Source organism: Coptis chinensis, chromosome 9, assembly GCF_015680905.1.
Source record: "Coptis chinensis isolate HL-2020 chromosome 9, ASM1568090v1, whole genome shotgun sequence".
NCBI lineage: Eukaryota > Viridiplantae > Streptophyta > Magnoliopsida > Ranunculales > Ranunculaceae > Coptis > Coptis chinensis.
Window position 1 is genome coordinate 74,667,110 of NC_141464.1, and position 26,463 is coordinate 74,693,572.

General features: G+C 36.7%; 3 protein-coding genes, 1 long non-coding RNA gene, 1 other non-coding gene and 1 pseudogene across 11 annotated transcripts; 2 read left to right on the forward strand and 4 right to left on the reverse strand.

The window, feature by feature from the left end:
• The first annotated feature begins 1,446 nt into the window (after positions 1–1,446).
• LOC147478015 (uncharacterized) lies at positions 1,447–5,633 on the forward strand. Its single transcript, XR_015207192.1, has 3 exons — positions 1,447–2,927; positions 3,844–4,008; positions 5,273–5,633. It is a non-coding gene; the product is annotated as an uncharacterized LOC147478015 (long non-coding RNA).
• A 1,531-nt stretch (positions 5,634–7,164) lies between these two features.
• On the reverse strand, positions 7,165–11,790 carry LOC147478016 (O-Glycosyl hydrolases family 17 protein). Its single transcript, XM_086581667.1, has 4 exons — positions 11,319–11,790; positions 9,934–11,235; positions 9,086–9,113; positions 7,165–7,583 (listed from the first exon to the last, which is right to left on the reverse strand). The coding sequence occupies exons 1-4, from the start codon at positions 11,386–11,388 to the stop codon at positions 7,436–7,438; spliced, it is 1,548 nt and encodes a 515-aa protein (XP_086437793.1). The 5' UTR covers positions 11,389–11,790; the 3' UTR covers positions 7,165–7,435.
• Positions 11,791–12,591: 801 nt separating this feature from the next.
• Positions 12,592–16,550, forward strand: LOC147478017 (uncharacterized). The gene is made up of 4 exons (XM_086583234.1): positions 12,592–13,506; positions 15,037–15,182; positions 15,255–15,365; positions 15,742–16,550. Exons 1-4 carry the CDS (start codon positions 12,966–12,968, stop codon positions 16,324–16,326), a joined length of 1,383 nt encoding a protein of 460 aa, XP_086439360.1. The 5' UTR covers positions 12,592–12,965; the 3' UTR covers positions 16,327–16,550.
• Positions 16,551–16,937: 387 nt separating this feature from the next.
• On the reverse strand, positions 16,938–17,010 carry TRNAF-GAA (transfer RNA phenylalanine (anticodon GAA)). Its single transcript has one exon. It is a non-coding gene; the product is annotated as a tRNA-Phe (tRNA).
• Positions 17,011–17,386: 376 nt separating this feature from the next.
• On the reverse strand, positions 17,387–21,190 carry LOC147478019 (uncharacterized). Of its 6 annotated transcripts, XR_015208159.1 has the most exons (7): positions 21,060–21,157; positions 20,878–20,940; positions 19,340–20,278; positions 19,016–19,132; positions 18,382–18,466; positions 18,122–18,190; positions 17,387–18,037 (listed from the first exon to the last, which is right to left on the reverse strand). XR_015208159.1 is itself a non-coding variant. In XM_086583235.1 (6 exons), exons 3-6 carry the CDS (start codon positions 19,973–19,975, stop codon positions 17,972–17,974), a joined length of 888 nt encoding a protein of 295 aa, XP_086439361.1. In that variant the 5' UTR covers positions 19,976–20,278; positions 20,878–20,940; positions 21,060–21,157; the 3' UTR covers positions 17,387–17,971. The 6 variants fall into 6 exon arrangements, 4 of the variants coding, with proteins under 4 accessions (XP_086439361.1, XP_086439362.1, XP_086439363.1 ...); XR_015208160.1 differs by lacking the exon at positions 20,878–20,940 and having other exon boundaries at positions 21,060–21,190; XM_086583235.1 differs by lacking the exon at positions 18,382–18,466.
• A 172-nt stretch (positions 21,191–21,362) lies between these two features.
• On the reverse strand, positions 21,363–25,515 carry LOC147478020 (putative serine/threonine-protein kinase PBL22; annotated as a pseudogene). The gene is made up of 6 exons (XR_015209849.1): positions 25,113–25,515; positions 24,355–24,527; positions 23,471–23,609; positions 23,130–23,201; positions 22,718–22,903; positions 21,363–22,099 (listed from the first exon to the last, which is right to left on the reverse strand). The product of XR_015209849.1 is annotated as a putative serine/threonine-protein kinase PBL22 (transcript).
• Between the last annotated feature and the right edge of the window lie 948 nt (positions 25,516–26,463).

Sequence of the window (26,463 nt, forward strand, 5' to 3'; positions counted from 1 at the left end):
TTGGGGGTTTTATAAAACTAGGTTTAACGTGTTGATGTGGGGGGCAATATTTTATAAGGGTAAAATGGTTAATAGCTAAAATACTAACGTCTGTTACACACAAAATTGACGGAGTGGGGGGTAAACTCAAATGATTTTAAAAATGGGAGATTTAGTCAAACCGCTACTCATCTGGGGGGTTTAAGTCAAAATTACCCAAATATTATAACTGTTCCTATGTATTCATCTCTTCCCTCAGAGCAACAAATGCTAGCATTCCAGCCATCTCCGGTACTTTCTTATGCTCTATTTTAACTTGATTTCACGTAGCATAAGAAGTAAGGATGTTGTCAAAATCTTGATGTCAAGTTGGAGACGCAAAAATAGTAAACAAATATATAAATAAAACCTCTGCGTTCCAAAAATACGAAATATCTGGTGTTGTTGAACCTTGCTTGAAGTTAAATTCTCTTTTTCTACAAAAGTACATTTCTGGGTGCTTCTTGCGCTAAATGCATGGCATGAGTCAAGAGAAAAGGACCAACTGGTAATGAGCCACCGGGAGGCTCTAAATACAAAAGAAAGGAAAGAGAAAAACAGGACGTACCTACCTTGATTCTCGACTTCGACCTCATCTCGATCTCTTTTTCTCTAATGCAGGGCCGGCTCAAGCCAAAGTGTGCCTTAGGCGAGGCCTTTATTTGCGAGGCCTTTATTTCTCAGGCCATCTATAATCACCAAAAAAAGTTCACTGTATATTCACAATTTTATTATAAATTAAGAGCGAAAATCTAGTATCATGACTCAAATCGAACGAAAAAACGACAAGAACGTAACCAAATAAACATCAAAACTATAAATAAATAAAATAATAGATTCATTTGAAAAAAACAAAAACAAAACAAATTTCTGCGAGTATTAGATGATGAATTGATGATTAACTTGTTTAGAACTCAAAATGAAATTGACAAGCGGTTAAACTTGAAATTGGTGAAATAGAACAAGTGAGAGAGAAAGATTTAATGAGAGAAGTGTAATGACAATTTCTTTAATTAAGACAAGTTAATTAAGATAGAAAAGAAGAAAATGCATAGAATGTGGAGATTCTTTCACTAAGCGTGGGATTTTCCATTTGTTTTATTCTTCCAATGAAACAATTTGATTAAATGAGCACACTCCTTCAAAACTGAAAACTACTATGCGCTTGTAGTCACGGGGATGTCATTTTTTGCGGTGGACTATTGGATTGTATACACTCCACATTAATTCACTCCGAAATTTAGTGCGTGGATAGAAAACCCATTTGTAAACAAATTGACTATCATATCCTTTTTTGGTATTTTTTCTTTATAAAATTAGGTCATAATAAACAAATATGTGGATAAATTAGGAAATATGAGGCCTTCCAAATTTGAGACCTTAGGCGGCCGCCTAACTCGCCTAAGGGTTGAGCCGGCACTGCTCTAATGTCTTCACAAGAGATGGATTAGGGTTTGTTGTGGGGGGAGAAGAGATAGATTAGGGTTGTTGTGGGGATGAGATAGAGTAAGGGTTTTGGGCAAACAATATTTCGGGGAAAATGATTCAAGGACAGTGACTTTGATTTGGATGGGAAAATTGGGGGTTTTGCTAAAATGGAACATGTGAATCTCTATGGAACCATAAGACTGGAATTTTGCTTAGAGGATGATGTTAGTTTGGAAGCTAGTTGACTTGGGGGAGTTTCTTTCCAATTTAAAGATAAGTGAATCTCCTCTCTTTCTCAGTTCTAATTAAGATTGGCTATTGATTCGAGTAGAAATCTATGTGTGTTATATTCTCTTTATTAAGTAAATTGGTGCATTATTGAAGATGTGTTTATTCATGTTATTGTCTACTTGAACAGTTATGTTAGGTTTGAAAGTTTGCTTAGTTGAATTGGTATTGGTTGTTGATTTTATGGTTCTGACCTCACATTGTTCTGATATTATTTGAATTATTTATCTGTAAATGAACGCTACAGTCCGACTATGCAATATATTGTTTGTCGTAACATTTGTTTGATAGATGTTGAACTGTTGAGTTCTAATATTGAATTGTCGAGTTATTATATCGAACTGTCGAGATATAATACCGAACTGTTGAATTGTTATATGGGTTTGTTGAGTTATAACGTCGATGTGCTATATTTTGGAAGAACTACGTATGGCTTGATCCCTGAAAGGGTACGTAGGCAGCTATGTTGCATGGGTACGGATACAAGTGTCGGGTTTTGACACGGCAATGCGGCGATCTGGACCACCGAGGAGGTCGAAAATCAAGACACGGGGACACGGCTAATAGTATAATTTATTTATTTTATTTTGTTTAATAAAGAAATTATTTTAATTCTAAAACATTGAATCTTGAAAAACACAAGGCTTAAGGCATTTGGATTTTGGATTATAAATTATAATGTTTGAAATTGTGGTCACAAATTTGGTTGTATCCACAGGACAAGGCCCATTGGGCACTGAAAGTTTGAACCAATTATTAATTACTAGTTTGAAGTTTGAACACCCATTCTAAAAAAGCCTAGTCCATATTATTTGTTTCAAGACTGGCCCGCCCATTTCCACCCAATTTAAGTTACTTACATCAACAACTTAACTACATCTTCTTCCTTTTGTCTTGCATAACTCTAGATCTAGCCGCCATGAAAAAACAAGGTAGAGAGAGAAGAATGAAGACCAAAGCAAGAGAATAACTTTGGGCAAGGGAGACTCTCCAATCAATATTTCTACCTCTTATCTCTATATCTCCACTCTACCTCTCTGAAAAAGTTTTTTTTTTTCTTCTACTCAGATCACGAATCTGTATTGTGTCGGTGTCGATGTCGACACAACACGACACGACACAAGACACAGAGGAATTATTGGCGTACCCATGCAACACAAGTAGGCAGCCATCCGGCACATCCGCTTCCGTAGGTAGATACTCACCCCGTAGAGTTCTTCGTTTATGATATTTGATCGTTGTTTTATTTCATAACTATGTATGTTAGAGCGTGCTTAGTGTGATCTATTTTATATTGGGTCCTCATGTATTTTTTGCTTGGAAGAACTGATATTAAGTGATTCAGGTTTAATGTTTTACGTCTGTCATTTAGTTATAAATAGACAGGTGCAGGAATGGCACTGAGAGTAAGTTTTACTATAACTTAAATATTTATCGCTAAGAGTTTCATTAATTCTAGTTGTGTTTGTGTCCACCCGTTTGTTATATTAGAGATATTTTTATTTGTTTAGTCAATATTAGTTTAGTACTCAGGTGATCTGGCACTTGTCAAGACGCTTTAGTATCTTTCTCTTTTATATCTCTTTTAGAAAGTTTTATAGTAAGTAAATTATTGTTAAGGGCGTAAACCTTTTGATAGTTATGGGACTTGGATGTATATATTTAACTTGTGCTTTCGATAATGACTTTGCATGAGGTGCTTGGATGATCTGGCATTAGTCGAGACATTCAAGTACTTTGGCGTACTAAGTCCCAATGTTGAAGTTATCTCATTTTTATAAGCCGGTTACTTAACTGCTCTGGCATTGGTCGAGACGGTTAAGTAGTTGGGTTAACCAATGTGAAATATATTATTGTAATTTTTAGGTTACGACAGGTTTTTATATTTATGAAATGTTGAAAATATAAAAGAGACTCTACGAAATTTTCCAGAAAAGTCACGTATCGTAGGTATATAATTGTTTGAGATTTGGGGCTTTACCCTTCCTCTCTTAATTGTTTCCCTTCCATTGATATGTTGTCTTAATTTTATTATTTTTGTAAAGGAGTAAAGACACTTAATGCGTGAGCTACACTGTTGTTGTTGAATATACTTTATGCTACATGTAGGTCATACTGACAACGAATGTTGCTGAGGCTTCAATAACTATTCCTGGGATTAAGTATGTTATAGATCCCGGGCTGGTGAAAGCACGCCGTTATAATCCAAGCACAGGGATGGAATCATTAATTAGAAATTGTTCCAACATCAAAAGCACAAGCTGTTCAGAGGAGGTAGCATCTGAACTTTTTATATATGAAGCTATAAGACTAATTTTGCAGCTAAGTTGCATATCTAATCTATGCATGCTGCATACTTTTGGGCAGTATGATCAGCTTTCCTATAATCTTAAAACCTATTGTAAATACTTGATACAGTATATCAAATGCAATGGTTTCTAAATTATATTTTTAGTGTTTTCTGATGAACATGTTATCCAGTTTCTCCATGAGTATAGGTGGATTTCTTGCGTCCTATGAGTCATCCTCAATTTAATTGCACGGTATTGGTTGGTGATGTTCATGAAGTATATTCTCATTTCAATTATTGAATTCTACAACGCCTGTTTTGTTCAATCAAGTCTTATTTGAACATCAAGGCTTACTTTGAGGCTATTCTTCTTCATCAAGTGGTGGTCGTTTTGAGGCGTTTCTTCTCCATCAAGTCTTATTTAGAACGTCATCCTGTCATGCATTCTTACTAACTTCTCACTCCTTATATAGGCCCATTTACCATAAGTAGATTTCTAGGGCACTGCTCATATGGTCATTGTTTTCACTTCTCCATTTTAAGAAGTCTTTAGCTTAGTGATTTATGGCTCTGGTTGTTTGCTGTTCAAGAGTACTTGTTATAGCTGTTTATACCATCTGATTTATTCAATCAAAACGCCATACCATGGAATTTATAGGTCTCCCCTGAAAATCCTTTGAAAGTTTGTTTTAATGATAGCACGGGTACTTACATTTTACTTGTCCTTAAACTAGAACTGTATATATAAGATTATGGAATACTATATAGCATATCTCAGTATGATTCGATTAAAATAATGCGACCTAACACCAGAGCAAAATAAGTCAATGACATTGGTATTACACAATTGTAACTGGAAATCCTTTTTTCTCCTCCCTATATGGTTACACTCTCCTTACAACTGCATCATACATATCCGAGCATATTTCATTATATCCCTAAGTGCTCTGTTCTTTCGAAGTCAATGGAAACTGACGTGCATGAGTGTATCATGTGAAACTGACAGTAGCGGCATGAGTGTATGAGTGTATCATGTGAAACTGACGTGTATGAGTGTATCATGTGAAAGGAAAGAAGATGAACATCATTGCATGTATATGTACATTCAACTCTATTACCACGCTGAATAGAATAGGCGTACATTTTATACTTAATTATGCCATGTTACTGTTGGAGTGTTTGGTTGCAAGAACGTCTTCCTTAGACATATACTAAACCAGAAACAAAACTGACGCGTCCTTAATGCAGTGGTCGTGAAGGGCGTGGGAAATGCTTCCGGTTATACCCTGAGAGTGAATACGCTAAACTTGTCGAGTCCACTGTGCTGGAGATCAAGCGGTGCAACCTCTCTAATGTCATTCTTCAGCTGAAGGCTCTAGGTGTGGGTGATATTAGGAAAAGCCATCAAGGTGAAGTAAAGTTACTGATGTGCCTTATGTGCATCGCTGTCACCAGATCCCTCGGTTTTAGTCTCATTCAGTGAGAACTGAGAAGTGCCAAGTGCCAACCAAAGTTTAAAATAGAACTTTGGCATGTTGTTATTGGAAACGAAACGAATAAATTTAGCATGCTTTTATTGATGGAATGCAAAAAAAATGAAGAACAAAAACTGAAGTAACGTAAAAACAACAGTACATATTATACAAAGCCACATATATCGAACACGGGTTTAGGCTTGCATGCTCTATACAGCAAGTAATCTTCTCCTACTCTGAACAGTGTTTGTAGCCCAAAAAGATGCACGATAGATCACAACATTCCCATCACCTTGAATAATCAAGCGAAAGTGGTTGGGACCGCGTGCACTCTGACTACTCCACACATCAGTTCCAGATAAGATCACAAGGTTGCCGTTGTTGTGTAATTTTTTTAGTATTTTGAAGGTTTAATTGTGAAGTCATTCGATTTTATCATTTTTAACTAATGTTTCTAAATAAATTTGATAACATTTATTTAAATGTAAGCCCAAATTAAGGTATGCAGAAAGCCGGTGTCAAAATGAGGGTAGGGTGGCCCGCCAAAAAGCATGAGAACTTTTCAGAAATTTTGCCCCCATGATGTGCCCCGCGGCCCTTCCATTAGTCGCCAAATTCCAGAGCGCCCTGTTTCGGTTCACGTACAAGACAAGGCTACAATCTTATTGCATTATGAATCTATAAGGACCATTCTCAATGAATCCATTAGAGTTCAATATGTCACCACTAAAGAGAATATCTTCAGAAACTATACGCTAATGATGGACAAGAAAACAAGAAGCAAAAGAGACGATAATATGTTGAATGTACGTGTCATGGTTATATGTTGATCAATGAACGTGATTATGTATATGTAGAAGATACAAAATTGGGAGAAGGATGGTGTGATTTGTGTACGTAACGTGCATGGTGTTCTACTTATAGGACGGTGAAGAGGTGTAGTGAACAATATTCAGACGTTGAAAATGTCATAGGATTAGATTTTGCTATTTTGACCATGTAGTGATTGCTAAGTCAACAGTATTCTGCCATACACTTCGAGGGATGAAAATGTCATGGGCCTCTTGTTTGACTACCACCAACTCACTTATGCTTTTCTTCGTCTTTGTTATAAATTTGACAGGAAAAATGGCAGATCGATTTGACCCCTCAACTTGGCACAAGTTATTCGTCTTTTGTAACCTTCATTTTTGGCAGAACTAAGAATTACATATAACCACCATAAAAACATATGGCAAGGGCTACAACTATTTTGGTAAACATGTAGTAATCTTGCTCTATGCCACCAGCCGGCATTTGTGCTGCTTTGAGGTCTACATAAATAGTTGATCATGTGTCTTTCCTATGCAAATGCATCCATCTTTTTTACGAAAGTTATAGTATTGTCTTTGGAGTCGAAGCTTCGTTTTGCAACTTCAATGTCCTGAACGTCTAAAGTATATAAGCTTTAAGACAATCTGTTATGCCCCTCTGTAGTACAAGTTACAACTCACAGATCAAAGGAGCTCCATGATGTCAATTGCTTCTACCTTATAATACTTGCACACTGAGGGATCAATCTTGCTCCTACTCGCACCATTAAAATACTCGTGGGAACTTTGTCAAGTGGAACAAATAATTTGAACTGAACCCCACTACTTTTGTCTCCCAAACATAAAAAGAAAGTTCCAAAAGATAAATCTCCTTTAGGATTCTCTTTAATTCAGGATTCTCTCTTCCATCTACAATAATTCCAAAGAATAATACAAACTTCTCTCTTGTACCATCTTTCCAGGTAACTTTGCAGAAAACATGTGGTGCTGGAATGAAGGCGTCATGTTTACTGAGTAGTATTTACAAAAAGTGTATGTATCCCCCCCCCCCCCCAAACATCTAATCAATCAATGGAATAATACAAAATATTCTCAATTTCATAAGTACACTTTGAATCCCAATATCAGGAGAAGTGATTAGATGTAATAAGTGTCATTAACAAAATTATAAAAGCTTTGAAACCTTGAGTCCTACCACTTAATCCGGATTGTGCATTACTTGTAGAGTTGGTTGATGGGCTCCCAATCTTTGTCTTGTTGATTTGCTTCTTACTGCAAGATAATAGAAATCAATTAAAATGGCCATGAATTCAAGCTAGATCTTAAAAAACTCAGTATCCATACAAATAATTAAGAAAATGTCCTCGCTTTAGCAACAATATTTAATTATGAAAATATTTATCATTCAATTGTTATTCATGATACTAATTAGCAACAGTATGATATTTTGCACTAACTCCACCGCAAGCTGCTAGCCCATACCGTGTTCACCCACCAGGTGTCTTGAAACGTTATTGGTGGAGAGCAGGGGTCATGGTGATATGAAGGCAACTTTATATTCAGTTAAATCGTATTTGTATATAAGGAAAAAACACAACTAGAAAGAATGTATTTCTTTACAAAGACAGTTTACTGAAAATCCACATCCCCTTCACAACACTTCCGGTGTGTGGCATACAATTGAAATCTCCTATTCGAATAATGTCATGTTTGACCCGGCCTGCATTACACTATGGCTGTTCTTGGTATTCCATACATAAGTTTGCTTGTTAGGCATGGAGCTAAAACTACAATTATTCGAGGGCTTTGGTTGTCTTGGTAGGTGGTCTCCCATTGAAAATTCTGCCACAAAAGATGCAAATACAACCAAATGCTTGCAACAGCTGAACAGCATCAAACTGTATAAATCTGGAGGTACTTGCAACTAATATGAAGAAGGGCGGCAGGTGGCATCACCTAGCAAGACAACCAAAGCCCTAGAATTGCCTTGGCTTCACATCATTTTTAACCAGTAAACTCTCACTAAATTTGCAGGTTTACCAAGAAGGCCTGTTAAATGAAGTATAAAATGTGTTCTATGCCCTGCCTGTATAATTCAAAAGTTCCAGAGAAAAATTTGATTTAACCTTTGGATAATGAGTTTTCGTTGTGTCTCAACAGAAAGCCACACTAAATCATAGCACAAAGAAGGAAGCTTCAAATAATTTGCAGCCTTGAATAATAACAGGCCAAGTTTTGATGTCATCACTTCAATGTACTATTCATGCATGCAATGAAAATTTAACTCTAGCAACCTTTTGTAATAGAATACAGATCATTAAATCCCTGTCAATCAAAATCTTTGATGATGCTTCCATATACACACCACATTAACTATATTGCTGGCATGAAGGAGCATGTCAACTTTTTAGCTGATGTGTGTTGTGTTTCGAACAAGAATATCTAAGTTTTGAATGGGATCGTCTAATGTCTTCTGTTCAATATAACATGGGGAACCTTGAAAATAAATAACATCAGGGTACAATTCAGGTACTACAGTCGCATGCGAGGCTTGTCTGAGAATGGGAATTGATTATAACACTTTGTTGAGTACTCCTATTTGTTCCCAAGTTGACAAATTGTGTACACGTGGTGTGATACTCAGTTACCACTAGAGTAAAGTTTCCAGAGCTCTTTCTATTTATTTTAATTATAGAGAAGAAAATTCCATTTGACAGAGTCAGAGATATAGCAGGTAAACAAGGCAAGCAACCAACAGACAATGTCTTTCTTACCTGCCAGGAAAAATGCAGTTCCCGTGACCTGCAAAAATTCCAATGAAACAACTTAATTTTTTGTCTACCACCATAATAAAACAAACTCATGACACTAAAAAGAGATAATAGGAATAATAATGTACCATCATTTCTACAAAAAAATTGAAGACAGTAAAATAAAATAAACATTTTCTGGATTGTGTAGTAGTGCGGGACATAGTAGCAAGAATGGCAGGTAGTGAATATTGTGTTAGCAAGTACTACCACAAATTAAAATAAAATAAAGTGAAATAAAATATTAAAAGGCCTTTTAAGATACATTTTTAGTTGGCAATGCAGCTGCTGGAAAATCTTGCTTTTGCTTCCTAATATTTTTTTAGTACTTTAACTACATCTACTTCATACCATTTTCTAATCCAATTGCGCCACTGTTAGGAAAGAAGTTGAAAGTTTGGTGGGTGGAAATTGACCAGTGAATATTCTACAATGAAGGTGAAACTTTACCAATAATGAATACTTCATTTTCCTTTCAGTTCAAGCTTAATTGGGAAGATATGTCTTTCATTAGTTAATTAATAGCTTTTACTTGCACCTTAATTGGGGAAGTTGAAGTTTCATAGTAGTGAGCTCTCCTTTCTCTACTTGAAGCTTTTAAGTGGCTATTAGTCTATCACCATATAGCACTAGAAAGACAGAACATGCAAGTATGCAACCACTATACTTAATAACACAAGAACCACCAGTGCTAAATGTTCTTCATTGAAGCTTAATTAGTTACTCCGGTAAGTACTTCTGCCTATATGCATATATTACACATATAACACCAGAGCAAAATTATTGAAAGCATTGTGTTTAAAAAAACTTACTTGGGTCTGTAGTAGTAATCATGGCAACACCCTTAAAATCACAAGAACTGGCTGACCTCCCATCTTTCTGATAATAGCTATCAAATGCATAAGAAGCATGATTCTTGACATTGTTAGGCTGATAACAGTCCTCCCCTGGTTGAATTTCTGAGCAATTCGACCTCCCTGGACCACAAGCCCAATCAAGTGCTGCCTGCAATGACTTCGAATCAACTCCATCCATTGCCACACAATACGTCTGATTCGTAGTGTCTTTTGCCAAGAAAGACCCACTTCCAGAAACATGTAGCAAGTACACTGGTGTCACATTCCCATAAAACAACCCCCAATTCGCCTCGGATAATGGGGATGTAATCAAGTCTTCGTTAAACAGTTCATACAAATAAACACTTGAAGTAATTTCCGGATGTAATGGTGTACCACTTCGATCGAAAACATGCTTAATAAGATTCGAATTATAAGTATCAGCATTGTCAATAGTAGCAAATGGTTCTTTCGAATCACCACGAGAAGGCCACCCAGACTCAGTAACAAGAACAACCACATCAGTGATATTCAAATTCTTCATAGAGAAATAAGCAGCATCAATCAATGCATCAAGCACATTTGTATAATGAAGCAATGTATTAGGATCAACCATTTCTTTCGATGGAGTTAATGGTTTAAACAAAGAATTCTCCAAAGGAACAACCCCTTTATTTTGCATAAACACATAATAAGGATAAACATTCAACATCAAAGGAGAACTAGTCCTTGACAAAAACTGAACCAAAGGAAGAATAATCTCAACTAGGGTCTCATTGAAAAACGCTTGAGAAGGCGGAAAAGGGTCTAGAATTATCGACGCGGCATGGGGGGTTGAAATTTTAACTTGGGTATGAAGATTTGAAGCTACTAAAGCATTGTAAAGTGATTCAATAGCTGGTAAAAGTATAGGACCTAAAGAAGGTATACTACTTAACACTTCATCACCAACAGATACACCTGAAATAAGCGTTTCAGGATAAAAACCAACTACATTACGCTCTACCCAAGTAGCTGCAGTTGAATTTGAAGATCCAATAGCAAGAAGTTGATTATTAGGTACACTAATAATGACACGAATCTTTGTATGCGCTAATGCTCTAAGAATGTCTGGGTTAGCATCATAAATACGAATGTGAGTGATTTTTTGTAACTGAAGAAATGAAACAAGTTCTTTTGGTGATAACAAGTTTGAAACTTCAGTACCAATGTTAATTCCAACAAAGGGTTGGTTGTCTTCTTGTTGCGTCTTCAGTTCAACTGCTTCTGTTAAAAGGCCTGAAAATACAAAAAGAAACTGGGAATAAGAATAAATGAGAATAAAGTATAGTTTTTTCCACTGGGGGGATTGTTAAATTAACCTGTAATGAAGAAAAGAAGGAGGAAGAGAAGCATTTGTGGTTTTAATGAGTTAGAATTTGCCATGAACATGGAAATGAAGCTGTTCTGCTTCTTTTAGTTGAGTTGAAGAACTTGTTAGCATGATCTTTGGAATTGGAAGTTGAAATGTATATAAAAAGTTACACTCTTTGCTTGCTGGATTTGCTATTTGGTTTGTGTTGTTGTCTTGTTGAATCTTCTTGTTGTGTTTTTGTGGTTGTGTGGGAAAATAATGGAGAAGGAAGTCAGGAACAGAAGTAAAAAGTTAACACTCTATGATGCTATGCTATGATATGCTAAGAATCTATCTGGCATCATTACTGGAGTATGGAAAAATTGGTGGTGTAAACTGTTTTGCAGAAATGAGTAACTGTCCGACAGAAGATGTACTGAAGAGACTAGACCAGAGAATGAGCAACAGTGGATTGGGAGTTGGGAATGGGACCAGGGATTAGGGAGTGTTATGTGTTGGATCTTGGGCAAAAGTCCAATAATTGTATATAAATCCAAAATTAAGCCAACTAGCTCTGTTCTTAAAATTTAAAAATGACAACCTGAACTTTGTTTAGTTAAAAAGTTTATGCATAATGCATGTGTAAATGTCAAAATAGACTACTCATCCTGAGTCCTTACTATACTAGATTGGAATTGGTGACTACGTCTACTGGTCCAGTGTTTCATGCAAATGTCCAAAATAATCCAAAGAGAATTGGTAACCAGATACTCAACGAGATGTAACCTTCTCATTTCACTGAAGTCCAGATGGTTGGAACTAAGGAAACTTGGATATGATTAAACTAGGTGAAGTGTAACGGGAGCTTGGACCTAACCATAGCTAGAGACGGTGTATTTTGGTGTGTTGAACTTGGACTAATGCTTGATGCATAAAAGTCGACATTTAGTGGTCAGAATGTCATGTTATTATACCAACAACGTACCTCCTCATCTCACTGAAGTCCAGACTGGTTTTGAAGTTTGGAACTAAAGTAGATCTAATTTTCTTTATCAGTTAATCAAATTAGGTGGAAAGAGCTAATTAACTAATCATTTGAACAAATTTAGAATAGTTGAGTAGGCAAAAACATTCAAGTCTTTAATCCAACTCTTCACCCCCTTAGACCGGACCCCCATGGCAAACCCGTAGACGGTAGAGAGACCACGCGCTAACGGCTAACCAAACAAGGACAATCACTTGAGTCAGGTAGTCAAGATTCAACCACGGCTACATGAAACTACAAGCACACACCAAGCAGGTCATACGAGACAAGGGTGTACTGTACCGACATTGATCAAGTGAGCGGAGCGAACATTCTGGACCGAAGAAGGCTATTCGGACAAAAAAGTCATTTGGTTGGTTTCTGTCTATTCTCATTTCTCATCTCCTCTTCGTCCCTCTCCCTCTCCAGACCATCTCAATTTCTCTCTCCCTCTCCCTCTCCGCTCAACGCCCCCACTAGTATTTTCCAAACCGAAAATCAGATGCCATCAAAATTCGATCACAAATATTTCAATGCGCATTCTTCGAATCTAATCCCAATATCCCATTTCACAAAACCCACGAAATGCCGTGGAATTTTGTTCCACGGTTTCTTGGAAACCAAAAGCGGCGGCAAACGTTTTAAAAAACAATGAGTTGGGTCCTCAAATCACTCACTCTCCTCTCTTCTTCACTCCTCAAAAACCACACAAAACTCCATACACCCGTACGCAAAATAATGTCATGGTCCTGTACAAAATGCACAAATCTCAACCCTCCATTACAAAAATCATGCCAAATTTGCTTATCCCCTTCACTAACACCATCTCCACAACCTCTTTTCTCCTCATCATCACCATCACCATCCTCAAAACCAAAGTGGTCTTGTAAAGCTTGCACATTCATGAACACAGTGGGCACTTCAAACTGTGAAGTTTGTGGTACAAGATCATCAGCTTCATTGATATCTGATTTTGAAGAGTTGGATTCTATTTGTAATAATGAGGAGTTGGATTCTTCTATTGGGAATGTTTTTTATCCTTTACAACGTTGTAGTAATAAAAGGAAGAGTCTAGTTTCAAGTGTTAGTAGTAGTACTAGTACTAGTGTGTCTTCTGATGGTTCTGGCGAATTGGGCAAATTTCGTTCTGCGAAAATGGCGAAAATAATGGAAAAGGAGGAATCTTTTTTGGGTAAGTTTTAGTTATTGAGTTTTATTTGAACCCCTTTGTTGGAATTTTAGTTAGTGTTTTGAATATTCTTGTTATATCTTGACTTACTTGTTATCTTGATGTGTTTCTTGAATTGGGCTATTTCTATTCATAATTTGCATTGGTTCTATCATTTGTGTTTATGTGTATGTGTGTGTAATGTGGATAACTTCGTTCTAACCAAATGCCTCCATACTATATGAGAGTGTGCCTTGGTGCAATTGTAAGGTTGCCCATTGTGACCTGAGGTCATTGTGTTGTGTTTGGGTGTGTTTGCAATGTATAGTCTTTTGTTTCTTGTTTGGGTTCAAGTTTGTATGATCTACACTTTGGATAGTACTAGAGTAACGCAAAAGGGTGTTGAGGAACGAAGTTGAACCTGCAAAAATATTCCAATGCACATCTTGACAATCAAACAAGTCTGCAAGCACATATTCAATATATGTTTTTAAATATCAAAGCAGAGAGATCAGGTATAACATTCATGAAACATATGTGATTGACAACAAAGAGTAGATGGGACAGAAGTGTAGTAAAAAGGAAGGAAACTGAAGAAGAGATGATATAGATTGCCTGGTTGGAGTTGCAAGAACAACCGACAAGTTGATGGCTTTGGCAGCTATGGAAGAGCTAAGATGGAAGGTGTGTTTGGTTTGTGAGAGGGAGAGGGAGTGGTTAAAAGAAGACAGATGTACGGCGATGTTTTTTGTTTCCTCTCGGGGCAAGTCTCACATCGTTTGTAGATAAATGTATCTGATTACGGGATTCAACTTCTTTTGTAAATATATTGACTATAGTGCAATCCAAACTGCAACTAGGTTAGCTGTGGTTCTGTTTGACTCCATAGGTGTGTGATATGTAAAGAGAAGAAGAAACGATGGAAAGGGGTTTAAGATCCAAATCTAGGACATAGAGTCTTTTGGGCAGATTAAGTGCTGCTCAGCTCAGTTAGGAATATGGTAAAACTGTTGAAAATTTGAGAAGGCGAGTTCAAATACTTGAATGCTAGAAAGAGAATTATTGTGATGAATATGAATGATTTGCAACAAATGTATTATTGACTCTTTTCTATGTCCCTATGCTCGCAAGTTTGGTTTTCAATTGAGAGGATCATTGGACAACTGTAAGATGAGGCATCATTGTTGATGATTTTGCAGCATCTTGCTACTCGGGTGCATTATTTGTAGTTCTTGTAATCATATTTTATTAGTGGAATGAATTGAAAATTGCTGATAAAGAAAAATAAAATTGACTGGATAATTGGATTAAGTGAAAAGTCTGCCTTGTTTGCCACATAGTCTTCAGTCAGTTGTCTTAAGTAAAATGGAAAACTTTGTTTTTGACTTGTAATAGTTTCTTGGATCTCTGAGTTTATTAGGTGAATATGCTACACACTGATGAGCATCCACAAGAGTGAAAAGTCGGCAGATTGATATTGTAAAAATTTCTTCTGCTTGATGACATTAAGGAATCTATCGTGTTAATCTGATATAGTTGAAAGTATTGTTGCAGATGATGTTACTCCAACTGCTGGTCCTAGTACACTGAAGATCATGAGTTATAATGTTTGGTTCCGAGAGGACCTAGAAATGTATAACAGGATGAAATCATTGAGTAGCTTAATTCAACAGCATTCTCCAGATGTCATATGCTTCCAGGTTTGGTTGGTTCATTTCTTCATGCGCGGTCTACTGTTAGTACTTGTAGCTAATGATTTTGACAAAATGCAGGAGGTGACACCTAATATCTATGAGACTTTTCAGCAATTCAGTTGGTGGGAAGCCTATCATTGTTCAGTTTCAACTGATATGTTGAAAGATAGATCATATTTCTGCATGCAGGTGAGATCATACTTGTACTTCTTGTTCATATTGTTTTTTTCTTTCTTTTGCTATTTGTTTTCAGATACCACTGAAAAGAACCACTTCTGTGGTACATATCTACAAACTGGATGCATAGAAACTTAACGATGTCGAATCACATAGGATTAATTGTTTTATATTGGGATAGATATGAAGCTGCATATATTTTGTTTTTTTATGAAATATGGTCAAATAGGCTGTTTACTTCTCTTCCATTTATATATGCTACCATCTTTTAAATTTTTGAGTACTGAACATCCTAAAGATGTTGTACTCCTTCCATCTGCTTGCTTTCTAATATGATTTTTGTTTTGTTAAGAGTGCAACATCTCATGTGTTGGAAATCCTCTTGCAGTTAAGTAAAGAACCAGTTAAATCCTTCAGCAGTAAACCTTTCAGGAGTTCCATAATGGAAAGAGAACTTTGTGTGGCTGAGATTGAAGTCAAAGCAGGAAAACCTTTGGTTGTTGCCACTAGCCATCTCGAGAGCCCTTGCCCAGGCCCTCCCACATGGGATCAGATGTTCAGCAAAGAGCGTGTAGATCAGGCAAAGGAAGCTTTTACATTTCTTAATAATTCAACAAACGTAGTGTTTTGTGGTGATATGAACTGGGATGACAAGTTGGACGGCAACGTTCCTTTCCCTGATGGGTGGGTTGATGCTTGGGCTAAGCTGAGGCCAAGAGAGGATGGATTTACGTATGATACTAAGTCTAATCAGATGTTATCTGCTAATCGGAAATTGCAGAAGCGATTAGACCGTTTCTTGTGCAGCTTCCGAGACTACAAAATAAGTGGAATTGATATGATTGGCACAGAAGCCATACCTGGACTTTCGTATTGCAAAGAGAAGAAAGTAAAAAATGAGTTAAAGAAGTTAATGCTCCCTGTTTATCCTAGTGATCACTATGGTTTGCTTTTAACAATCTGCCGAACCTAATTAAAAAACAGTGATCTCTATGTGAACACATTTTGAGGCTGCTTGTTTTGATGACCCCCTCCATTTTGCCGTTGTGATGTTTGGTCGGAATTTTGTCAGTTTTTTTTGTATAGTTGGTGGGCTTGGTTTGAATTTGTAATTGGCTAAGACCTGTGGTGTACAGTGTACTCGTTCTTTGGTATGCCAAATATAAGGAGGATCAGAATGCTCAGTTTTGGATTGAAGTTCTTGTGCGTCTGTTAAAGCTGTGATTGTCATGCAATGGAAACTACGCCAATCAATATAATCAACTTAAAAATAGCTCGCATTCAATCCTTCATGGCCTTGCGTCAGAAGTTCAAAACTATTACTATAAACCACTACGGCATTGGGCCTTACATTTTTCTCTTGTCGTCAGTGTCTAACAGAGGAATGATTGAATGCACACATTGAAAAACCTAAATGTAAGATTTGTTAATCCTCAGTGTGAATCTGAACGAGTACAAAAACCAGATTACAGCCTTTGATAACTTTCATATTTTAAAGTTTTAATAACAAGCCCTACTAAGAAACCAGGCTGTAGAGCAAAAATACATATGAAAAAAAATAAAAAATAAAAAAATAAGACGAAATGCGGTGAGCGTGGATCGAACACGCGACCTTCAGATCTTCAGTCTGACGCTCTCCCAACTGAGCTATCCCCGCTTACTTGTTGGTAGTCCTGACTCCTGAGCTAGTTAACAGTAAGAATAACCTGTTCAATTTTGAGCTAGTTAATGAAATTTTTAAGTTCACATTTCTTAGCATGAGATGATCCACTTACTGCAGTTCAATCATTTGATGAGTTTGTTCAACAAGTGGTACTTCAAGAATCAAGGCCCACTACCCAGAAGCTTTGGTTTCTTTTCTTCTACTGAATACTGATTCAGAAACTAAATTAAAATGGTACCAAATCTCTCACACTACAACACATGCCATATATCTGACTTAATCTTCAAGGTTAGAGAACCTCGTATACGCTTCAAATGCTTTCTAATCTTTCAGCCTTCGTACGGTTTAAGTGCTTAACAAAGCATCAAAATTTACTCAAAAACTAATACATGCAAGTAATAGTATAGATGGAGATCCCGTGTAATCGAAGTATACATTTCAAAAATCCTTACAATGCAAATTAATTTGTGCAATAGTTCTTACCACGTAATTTAACTAACATTTGGTTTGCATACTAAAAATCGTTACTGTGCATACTGAACCACAGACCGCCTCTTAGAAGCACGAAGCTTTACTAGCAACCTACAGTCGTTTCTGCTGGAGCTCGGTGCATCCATATACTCATCCAACAACTCAAGTCTTTTCCTCTTATTCATCTTCTTGGCATTATGTCTCTCTTGCTCCTCTTCTCGCATGTCCTCACGCCATCTGATTTCAGCTAATCTTTCCTGCTCTGCTTGCATATTTTCTTCAGGTGATATTTCCTCAGGAATCTTTTCCGCAGGTCCCCATTTGAACCTCAAGTGAGGAACCTTGGTTTCTGACACTGCTATTCGGGAATTTTCTGATGTTTCCACCACAGGTATTTCTGTCGCACCTTCAGATGTTGACTTCTCCATCAATGTTTTGTGATGGAAATGAGAAGAAGGATCAAGAACGTTAGATTTCCCAGGGTTTACTTGACCTGTATGTCCAAATGTTCATACTTGGGGCATTTCTTGTTAGTCCGTATGTGTCCCATCTGAGCATAACCAGGAGCAAGTTGTTATGACATTTTTATGACTAATTTACAATGGTAATAACAAATAGTGCTATTTTCACTGACCTGACCACATGCTCTACAGGAAACACCTCCTCTCAAAGGTTTGTCCCTCGGTTTCTTCTCTTCAATAACCTGTTTACAAAGGAAAGAATTAACCAACACTATAAAAACAAATCTTAAAAAATAAACAAGCTGAACAAATGCCAGTTCGAGGAATGAGCTTAAATGATAATTTTAACAATAGACAAGAGTCATCTATTTTTAGACTAATGGTAATACACTATACAGAGAGAGAGAGAGAGAGAGAGAGGCTTCAACCGTACATAATGCCAATACGATTGTAAATCAAACAAGGTCCAGAATAACAGTGCATAAACAACTCCGTACGAGTATGGGAAGTCAAATTAGCTGCATCAAATCAAAATATCAAAAACACCTCGTATCCAGCTTATGCAACCTAAATGCTATTTCAAGGTACAAAACTAGACTTTAATTCATAAAGACAAATGAGTAATCAGCAAAGACACTCCTATTCAGAATGACATATGTAATATGAATCCTGAAATCTCATTAATAAATCTGATCCACATAAAAAATAATGTCGATGTGCACTTGACTTTAGGTCCTTTGTCCTTTTACAGAAACTTCAAAATTAGGCCTCTTTTTAATCGAGACGCCTTTGTTCCACACAGGATGCATTTTTGGTTTCTTTGAAGGCTTCTGTTTGGTGATATACTTGTGTGCACTTATTATGCAGCATCAAAATTCAAAACCACTTTGCGATATAGTAATTGCTATTATAGTCCATCCTAGTAAGATTTACTCTAGACCAACCTAGGCATTTTTAGTATGTACTGATTCAAATACATAAATACTAACATTCTAACAAATAGGTTCTTATTTCATAATAACTAAATTATAGGTATATCTAATAACATAAAACACCTCATTAATTACCTTAAGCCCATCATCAATTACTTTACTTTTCTTAGTTGGGGGCTTCATTATTGTTACAACATCTTTCTTCTTGTTGCCCTTCTTCGACTTCACTTTCTTACCAAGAATAGTTTCGACCTGTAAGTATCAAAATATAAAGTTTCTCCTGTGATTTTAGTTGCCCAAGGCTTCTTCCAACTAAATAAATACACATCTCATAGACTCATATTGAATAAAAAAAAGTAAACAAAATAAACACATAGAAACAGGTTTGCACATACCAAAAAACAAAAACAATAGAAGCCATATATTATGTATAGACAGGAACGAAGAGATTAACTATACCTTTTCAGGGCGACTAGTAATGTGCTCTTTCATAATAAATGAGCCGCCAGGAATAATCTTCTTTGTTATGTTTAGATTTACAGTTATCATCCTCATCTCCCCATAGTCTTCTGAATCAAGTAACTTTTCAAGGTCCTCGACAAAAGACTCCAGATCTCTATTCCCTTCAGAGGAACAATCAATTTCATTTTCTTCAGCAGTCGAAAGACTTGTCATGAGCTGTAACTTCGGGGCAGATATTAGATGTAGAACTTTGACACGGGGTGCACATTTTCTCAAATGTGAGTTCAACTCCCGAGAGCTTTCCCGGTTAGAATAATACTTGTCATTGGATATATCGAAGTGACCGACAGAAGTTCCCACTTGGCCAACCAGACCAGAAAAGTCCTCGCCGCTTGGGTTCACAGAGCTTGTAATTATCATAGAGGTAGCATGAGAAAGTATATGGTTGACATCCTTGGATTCTGAAATTTCAAAAATCATCTGTTCATCTTGAAGATTGAGTATCATTTTGGGTTTCGAAACAGCTTCACTTGTGTCCCAAATAATTTTGTCCAACCAAGACTCTTCCAGCATGCCCATGTTTTGCAAAGAATCCCTTATAGCACCAACCCCATGGATATAGTTCGCTTTCATTCGTCTGTATTGTGGGATATCTCATATAGTACTCTCGATTTTTTAGTACAATCAAACTTTCATCATCCCAACCAAAAAGAAAACTGAAAATATATATACTCAGGACAAAAATAAGTATTCCTAACAAACCTTTAGGAATAGGATGTATGGTTTCTCTTCTGCACTTTCTTTACGGGTTCACGAACACTGAATATTTCAGAGAAACGGATCGGAGCAGCACCTATATACCTTCTGTATCCAAAACAGGCAATGAAGCAGTTGACATCCCTCTTAATGCTTGTTGATGAACTTCATGCGCCCATCCTGCAAATCATGAGCATATGCTCGATTTAGATATTCCGGAAGCAGAGACAACAAAGGAATGCACTCGTCTTTCTCAAGCGATGGAAAAAATTAATCATGATGAAGAGATATAAGAGTACAAAGGTTGTGCCACGTTTGTGCCTACAATCTACACTGGAAGCAACTAATAAAGAAAATATAGAATAAAGACCATCAAACTGAACTACAAGATCATAATGGAAAGAGTAGTTCAGTCGAAACATTCCACTACCAAAACATATAGATCAACAAGAAAAGGGTAAAAAAGAATGGCTTAGAAAAGTCCATAATGACTATGTTTGGACAATAACTCGGCAGAAGGAAAAAGATACATAGACCCCACGATAAGGACCATAGACGATCATTCTCTGTGTTTTATAAGCTTTCTTAGTTTCATATGCTTTTCTGTTATTCACCTCTGTAAGTGTAGGCTTTCACCAGACTACCTAGAATTACTTACATATGAAAACGCGTAAATGCACCTGGCAACATAATAACTTAATAATGTGGTAATATAGCAATTACTTCAACAACAAATCAATAAACAAGTCATCAAAACAAAGTGATCTTATTAGTTTGACCTGAAAGGCTGAAAATCCTGCAACTCAACAGTCACTTCACAATCTTCACAGTATCAATAGTATCTGTTTACCAAAGATACATTATTATTGCGTACGTTGCACTATAATAAGTGGCCTAGGAGTTCTACTAATATCAAACCAATTCAAGAAATGGTAATCAAGATTCACGAAAAAATGATTACCTAAAGAAGTGACGTCATTTTGTTTCACATCATCATCGTCGTAATTTTTTTTTTTTTTTTTGCGCGAAGAAGAAAGTGGGAATGTGAGTGGGCTTTTTATAGGCTTCGTTTCTCTAACATATACTGTGGTTTATCAAAAGATGATGAAAGCCTTCATCTTATCACTAGTGTTGCTTCGTGATGTACAAAACAACATCTTGATGTATTTGGAGATCGTACGTCACAATATAAACGTTGTCCCACTCAAATATGGTCACACGGTACATCTATTTTTATTTTTATTTTCACTGAACCACACTATGATTATAGTATAACTACCAAGACGCACGTGCTATGCACGCGATATCAAACAAAACTTACATAAGAATATAAACATATATAATTTAGGTGAGCACACTTACAATTGACATTATACTTAAGCAGACACACTGGCAGCCATTTAAATTGCTTGGTTCCCAACTTCAACCAATGAGTAAAGTTCTTGGATCAATCGTTAGCGATGGTGTTGCGCCGAGAGGCTTTTGTTTTTGGGTATCTCTGGCCAGTCCATGGAAGCAACCACGTCTTTCATCTTACCCGCTAAATCAAAGTCTATGTGTTGGGCAGTACTTAGGCTCTAGTCATGTCCCACGAGACATTGTCCCACATCAGAAGTATAAACTTTAACATCTTGCATAATAGCATATGTGTTCTTGGGTCGGCTCCACTCATTGCCAATTGATATTGAGCTAGATGTTCCAAAGTTGAATACACTTACATAATACTCTATAAAAAAAATGAGAACACGAAAAGCTCTAAATATTCATTTTAAAGCACTGTATTATCTGATCAGAGAAGGATTTGTCTAATCCACTTAAGATCACTCTTTTAAGAACATATAAGAGCATTGTATTAAGAGCTTAATTACCCATTCAACCAAGCTTCTATCAGATTCTGAAGACTTAGATTGCAAAGCTTCTCTCCCACTTACTAACTCTAGTAGGAATACTCCAAAGATGTATACATCACTTCTATCTGAAAATCTCCCAAATTCTTTCACCCTATAATCAGTAAAAGGAGATAGATAAACAGAAGCTATAAAGAAAAAATGATTTTGGTACGTGATCACTTATTCACTTATAGTAAAAACATAAGACCGTAATGATGTTGCAATACTCGGAAACCAACTTCAGGGAGTTGAAATGAGTATTGGTTTAAACTTTAATGCCTAATGTATTGTACTCACAACGCCCAACTAAGAATGAAATGTCTCAAGGCAAGCGCATACTCACCGGGAGCATTTATCCAAGCCCAAGGTACAGTTAACTTAATTTAAACAACACACAATGTTTTTATTATTTGAAGATACAAATGATATAGTAGAGGCAAATAGGCAATGGCCTTTCAGACTACAAGATACATGGCAGAAGCTTGGGTGTACTGGTACTTGAAAGATCGGGTGCGTGGCAAATTAGCTACTTGTCGATCACCCGTATATAATCTTCTTGATGTAATTTCCAAATTATATCAATTGATACAATTTATCCGGAAAAAAGTCGCTGGAAGGAATGGGGATTAAACTGCATTATGGGTGCATGCAAAGAATGTTGCAAATACTGAAATATTAAGCACGCAAATATGATCTAATGCATGGAGAATTTTGTAGAAAAGAACATTACTCGGGAGCAAAGAACACGTCTTCATCCATTGTTCGATGAGATGGACCCGCAACGTTAACTCAACCAAGTACATTGCGAAGCCCTGCATCTGAACCTTAGCAATGAAGTTTTCATCAACAAGGACATTGGTCGTCTTAAAATTCTTATGCACCAAAATAGGAGTTATGGCATGAAGATGAGCCAATCCTGCAGGGAAATAAAACAGGGTAGCATCATTCAGGTAACAGCGGTTTAAGACCTTTCAAGTCTTAAAGAGGACTTCAAGGAATATATTATACGTCTTGCAGGAAGCATACTAAAAATTTGGTGAGATCCACTAAAGACCTTTAGATATCTTAGCTTACTAAGACTATGAAAAGTGAAAACTATTACCAGAGAAGCAGTTAATGCGCTTTGTTTTGCATAGGATCACCTTTAGCTGCACCAAGAGCTATTGAAAGTCTATTCTTGAACTGTAGTTTTTCATTAGAAACCTGACCTGCGCCTGCAAAAGAGAACTAAGAAACTTAAGTGGATCGACTTTAATTTAAAATTCTAGGAGAATTTGCATATATACTATATTTCGTAAGAACAACATTTGGATGCGATAAACTTTTGAAGTTTGTGATGATTAGAAACAATTAAGTATCCACATAAATATACCAAATGAAGCACAAAATTCGTGGAATGATTAGATCAAATTCTTAATATAAGAAACCAGGATATATAACCAATTTACAAGCTATAGTAACACATAAATGGCTGGACAGTTACCATATAAGTGACTGGAAATACTTCCATTAGGTATATATACTCATAGATAAGCATTTGTTGACCATTTTTTCTGGCAATAACCCAAAAGATTCACATGATTCACAAGATTCCGATGCCGAATAGATGAGAGATAGCATACCTTATAGGAAATCAAGTTTCAATCATTTCAATTTTTCAAGCGTAAAAAGATAGAGGAAAAAAAGTGACGTAATTGATGTTACTACATTAATATATAATACATATTACTTGTCAATCATTTATAACTTTTGTCGACTCCCTCAAACAAACAATTCATTGTCATTATATTACGTTGATTTGATTTGATTTTTAAAATTTCTAGGAAGAATACAACCTTATATTGATACAGTTTGTTATTTGATGGTCACGTGAAATCTGAACATACTCTTAGGAAAGGAAAAGAAAATAAGAGAAACATAAGAAATGTATCAAACTTCAAAACCTCAGACGTATTAAAAAGAAACTTGAGTTCACACTGGACACTTTGGAAAGCTCAAAGGAATCTAGTCTTTCCAAGACAAACTGGGCAAGCTGGAAAATTGCACGCAGTTTGGAAGATGTATAGGAAGCATATACTTTAAGAAATCAAATAATAAGAAAAACATATGTAGCGCAAGGAGAGTTGCGCTCCCAAACCAGGAAATGCCATTTTAAACCGTTAAAATTATGCATATTGTTTCTGACTAATTGTGAAGTATATGTTTTTCTAAACCCTAACTCATAGTGGAAATATTTACGGTTTTCTTAACAGTTTTCTAAACCCCCAACAAATTTTCAAAAACTGTAGGAAATTTTAAACATATTTCTTCACAGATTCCAAGTTAATTATAACTAATTGTACCCAGAAAATAACATGCACTACTTACCTCTATGATAAAATCCTAGCTTGGTGCACCAGCCCGCTTTTTAATGGCTACAAACAATCCATTGTGAAGCAGACCCTTGTAAACTTCCCCAAACTTTCCTTCACCAATCAGATTAATTTCACTAAAGTTCTTTGTAGCTAAAGCCAATTCTTCGAACATGAAGCATCTGGCATCTCGTTAGTCAAAAAGAGATCTACCTTCTGCTAAAGACAATTCAACCCCAATGTTTCTTCCTGCTGCATATAATTACAAAAGGTGAAGATCAACGTCATATTTCCTTCATTTTATAGTAAACTAAAATAGAACAGTAGTTTTCTTATATTCCTTTATGTAGAATTTAACACCTAATTAAAGAAACAAAACACAATGATTTATAGTGGTTCGGTGTCAATGCGGCAACCTATGTCCACGGGAGAAGAAAGGTTTTATATTGCTTGATTGATATTGGTTTTGTATTACAAAGGTGTTTATATAGCACAACATGAGTGCATATTCGTGTCTATTGTTTCTAAAAGGATTGGAGACTTTCCTCTATAGAAAACACACGAATATGTCAAACTTCTGTCAAAACCGACTAGGGCGTGACCAGCGCTCACATTAGTCTTGCTCGAGGTGCGACCCGCGCTCTTGCCTTGACGAACCTCCAGGCGATTGAGCGCGCCCTGCCCTCGACTTTGCATGTCCAAGGGCGCGACCCGCACTCTTGTCTTTCTTCTCCCACACTCCCCCTCAAGTTGGTGCGAAGATATCCAGCGAACCCAACTTGGAGAGAATATCATGGAACTTGGAGGCTGGAAGTCCCTTGGTAAAAATGTCTGCAAGTTGTTGGTCACTTCGAACAAAGGAGGTAGTGACAATGTTAGACTGTACTTTTTCATGCACAAAATGATAGTAAACTTCAATATGCTTAGTTCTCTCATGAAACACTGGATTTGTAGCGATATGCATAGCAGCTTGATTATCACAATAAAGTGTAGTTGGAAGATGCAACCCAAAACACAAATCCTTCAGAAGAGCGCAAAGCCATATGATTTCACTGGTGGTGGAAGCCATAGCCCTATACTCAGCTTCAGCACTAGAACGAGCCACTACATTCTGTTTCTTGCTCTTCCAAGTGACCAAATTCCCTCCCACAAAGGTACAATAACCGGAAGTAGACATCCTGCCCAATCAGCATCTGTATAAGCAGTAATAGATGTATGCCCATTTTTCCGCATCCAAATACCTCTGCTTGGCGACCCTTTCAGATACTGCAGTATTCTAGAAATTGCATTCATATGTGGAGTCCTTGAGGCATGCATAAAGTGACTAACCAAGCTCACTACATAAGAAATATCTTGTCGGGTAATAGTTAAATATATTAGTTTACCAACTAATCGCTGATCCTGACCAAAGTCAGTAAGAAGATCTCCGGTGTGATCTAACTTGGCTCCACTGTCAGTTGGAGAATCAGTTGGTTTTACCCCCCAACTTTTCTGATTCACTCAAAAGATCCAACACATACTTTCTTTGATTAAGAAATATCCTCTTTTTGAATAAGCAATTTCAATCCCAAGAAAGTACTTCATAATACCCAGATCCTTGATGAAAAATTTATTGTGCAGTAGATCCTTGAGCTCAGAGATTTCGACATGGTCATTACCTGTGATAACAATGTCATCAACATAAATAAGAACAACAACCAAGCCTGACTTGCTAGACTTAACAAATAAGGAGTACTCAGAATAATACAAAGGCCCCAAATCTAGATGAAAAGGTATTCACTCCTTTGACTCTTGGCCTTGCAGACTTGTAAAAAAAAAAATCAGAACTAAGAAAATGTTACTGCCAGCTCGGCCGCTACTAGAAGATCCTACAAGTAGGCGGGATAAAAATCGAAAATGCAGATATCACAATGATATTGGGCATGAAACAGATCACTGCAAAGCTTTAACGAAAGGAGTTCAATGACTCGTTGACGATGGACAGCTTACTGAGTTTGTTCAAAACAAAGCTCGGTCAACCCATATCAACTTGGTTGAACACAACGTTATCGATGTATGCCACGCACATGTCGATAGCATCTCCCGCCGTCAGTGAAAGATAGAAACACGCTTGAAACTTCGTCAT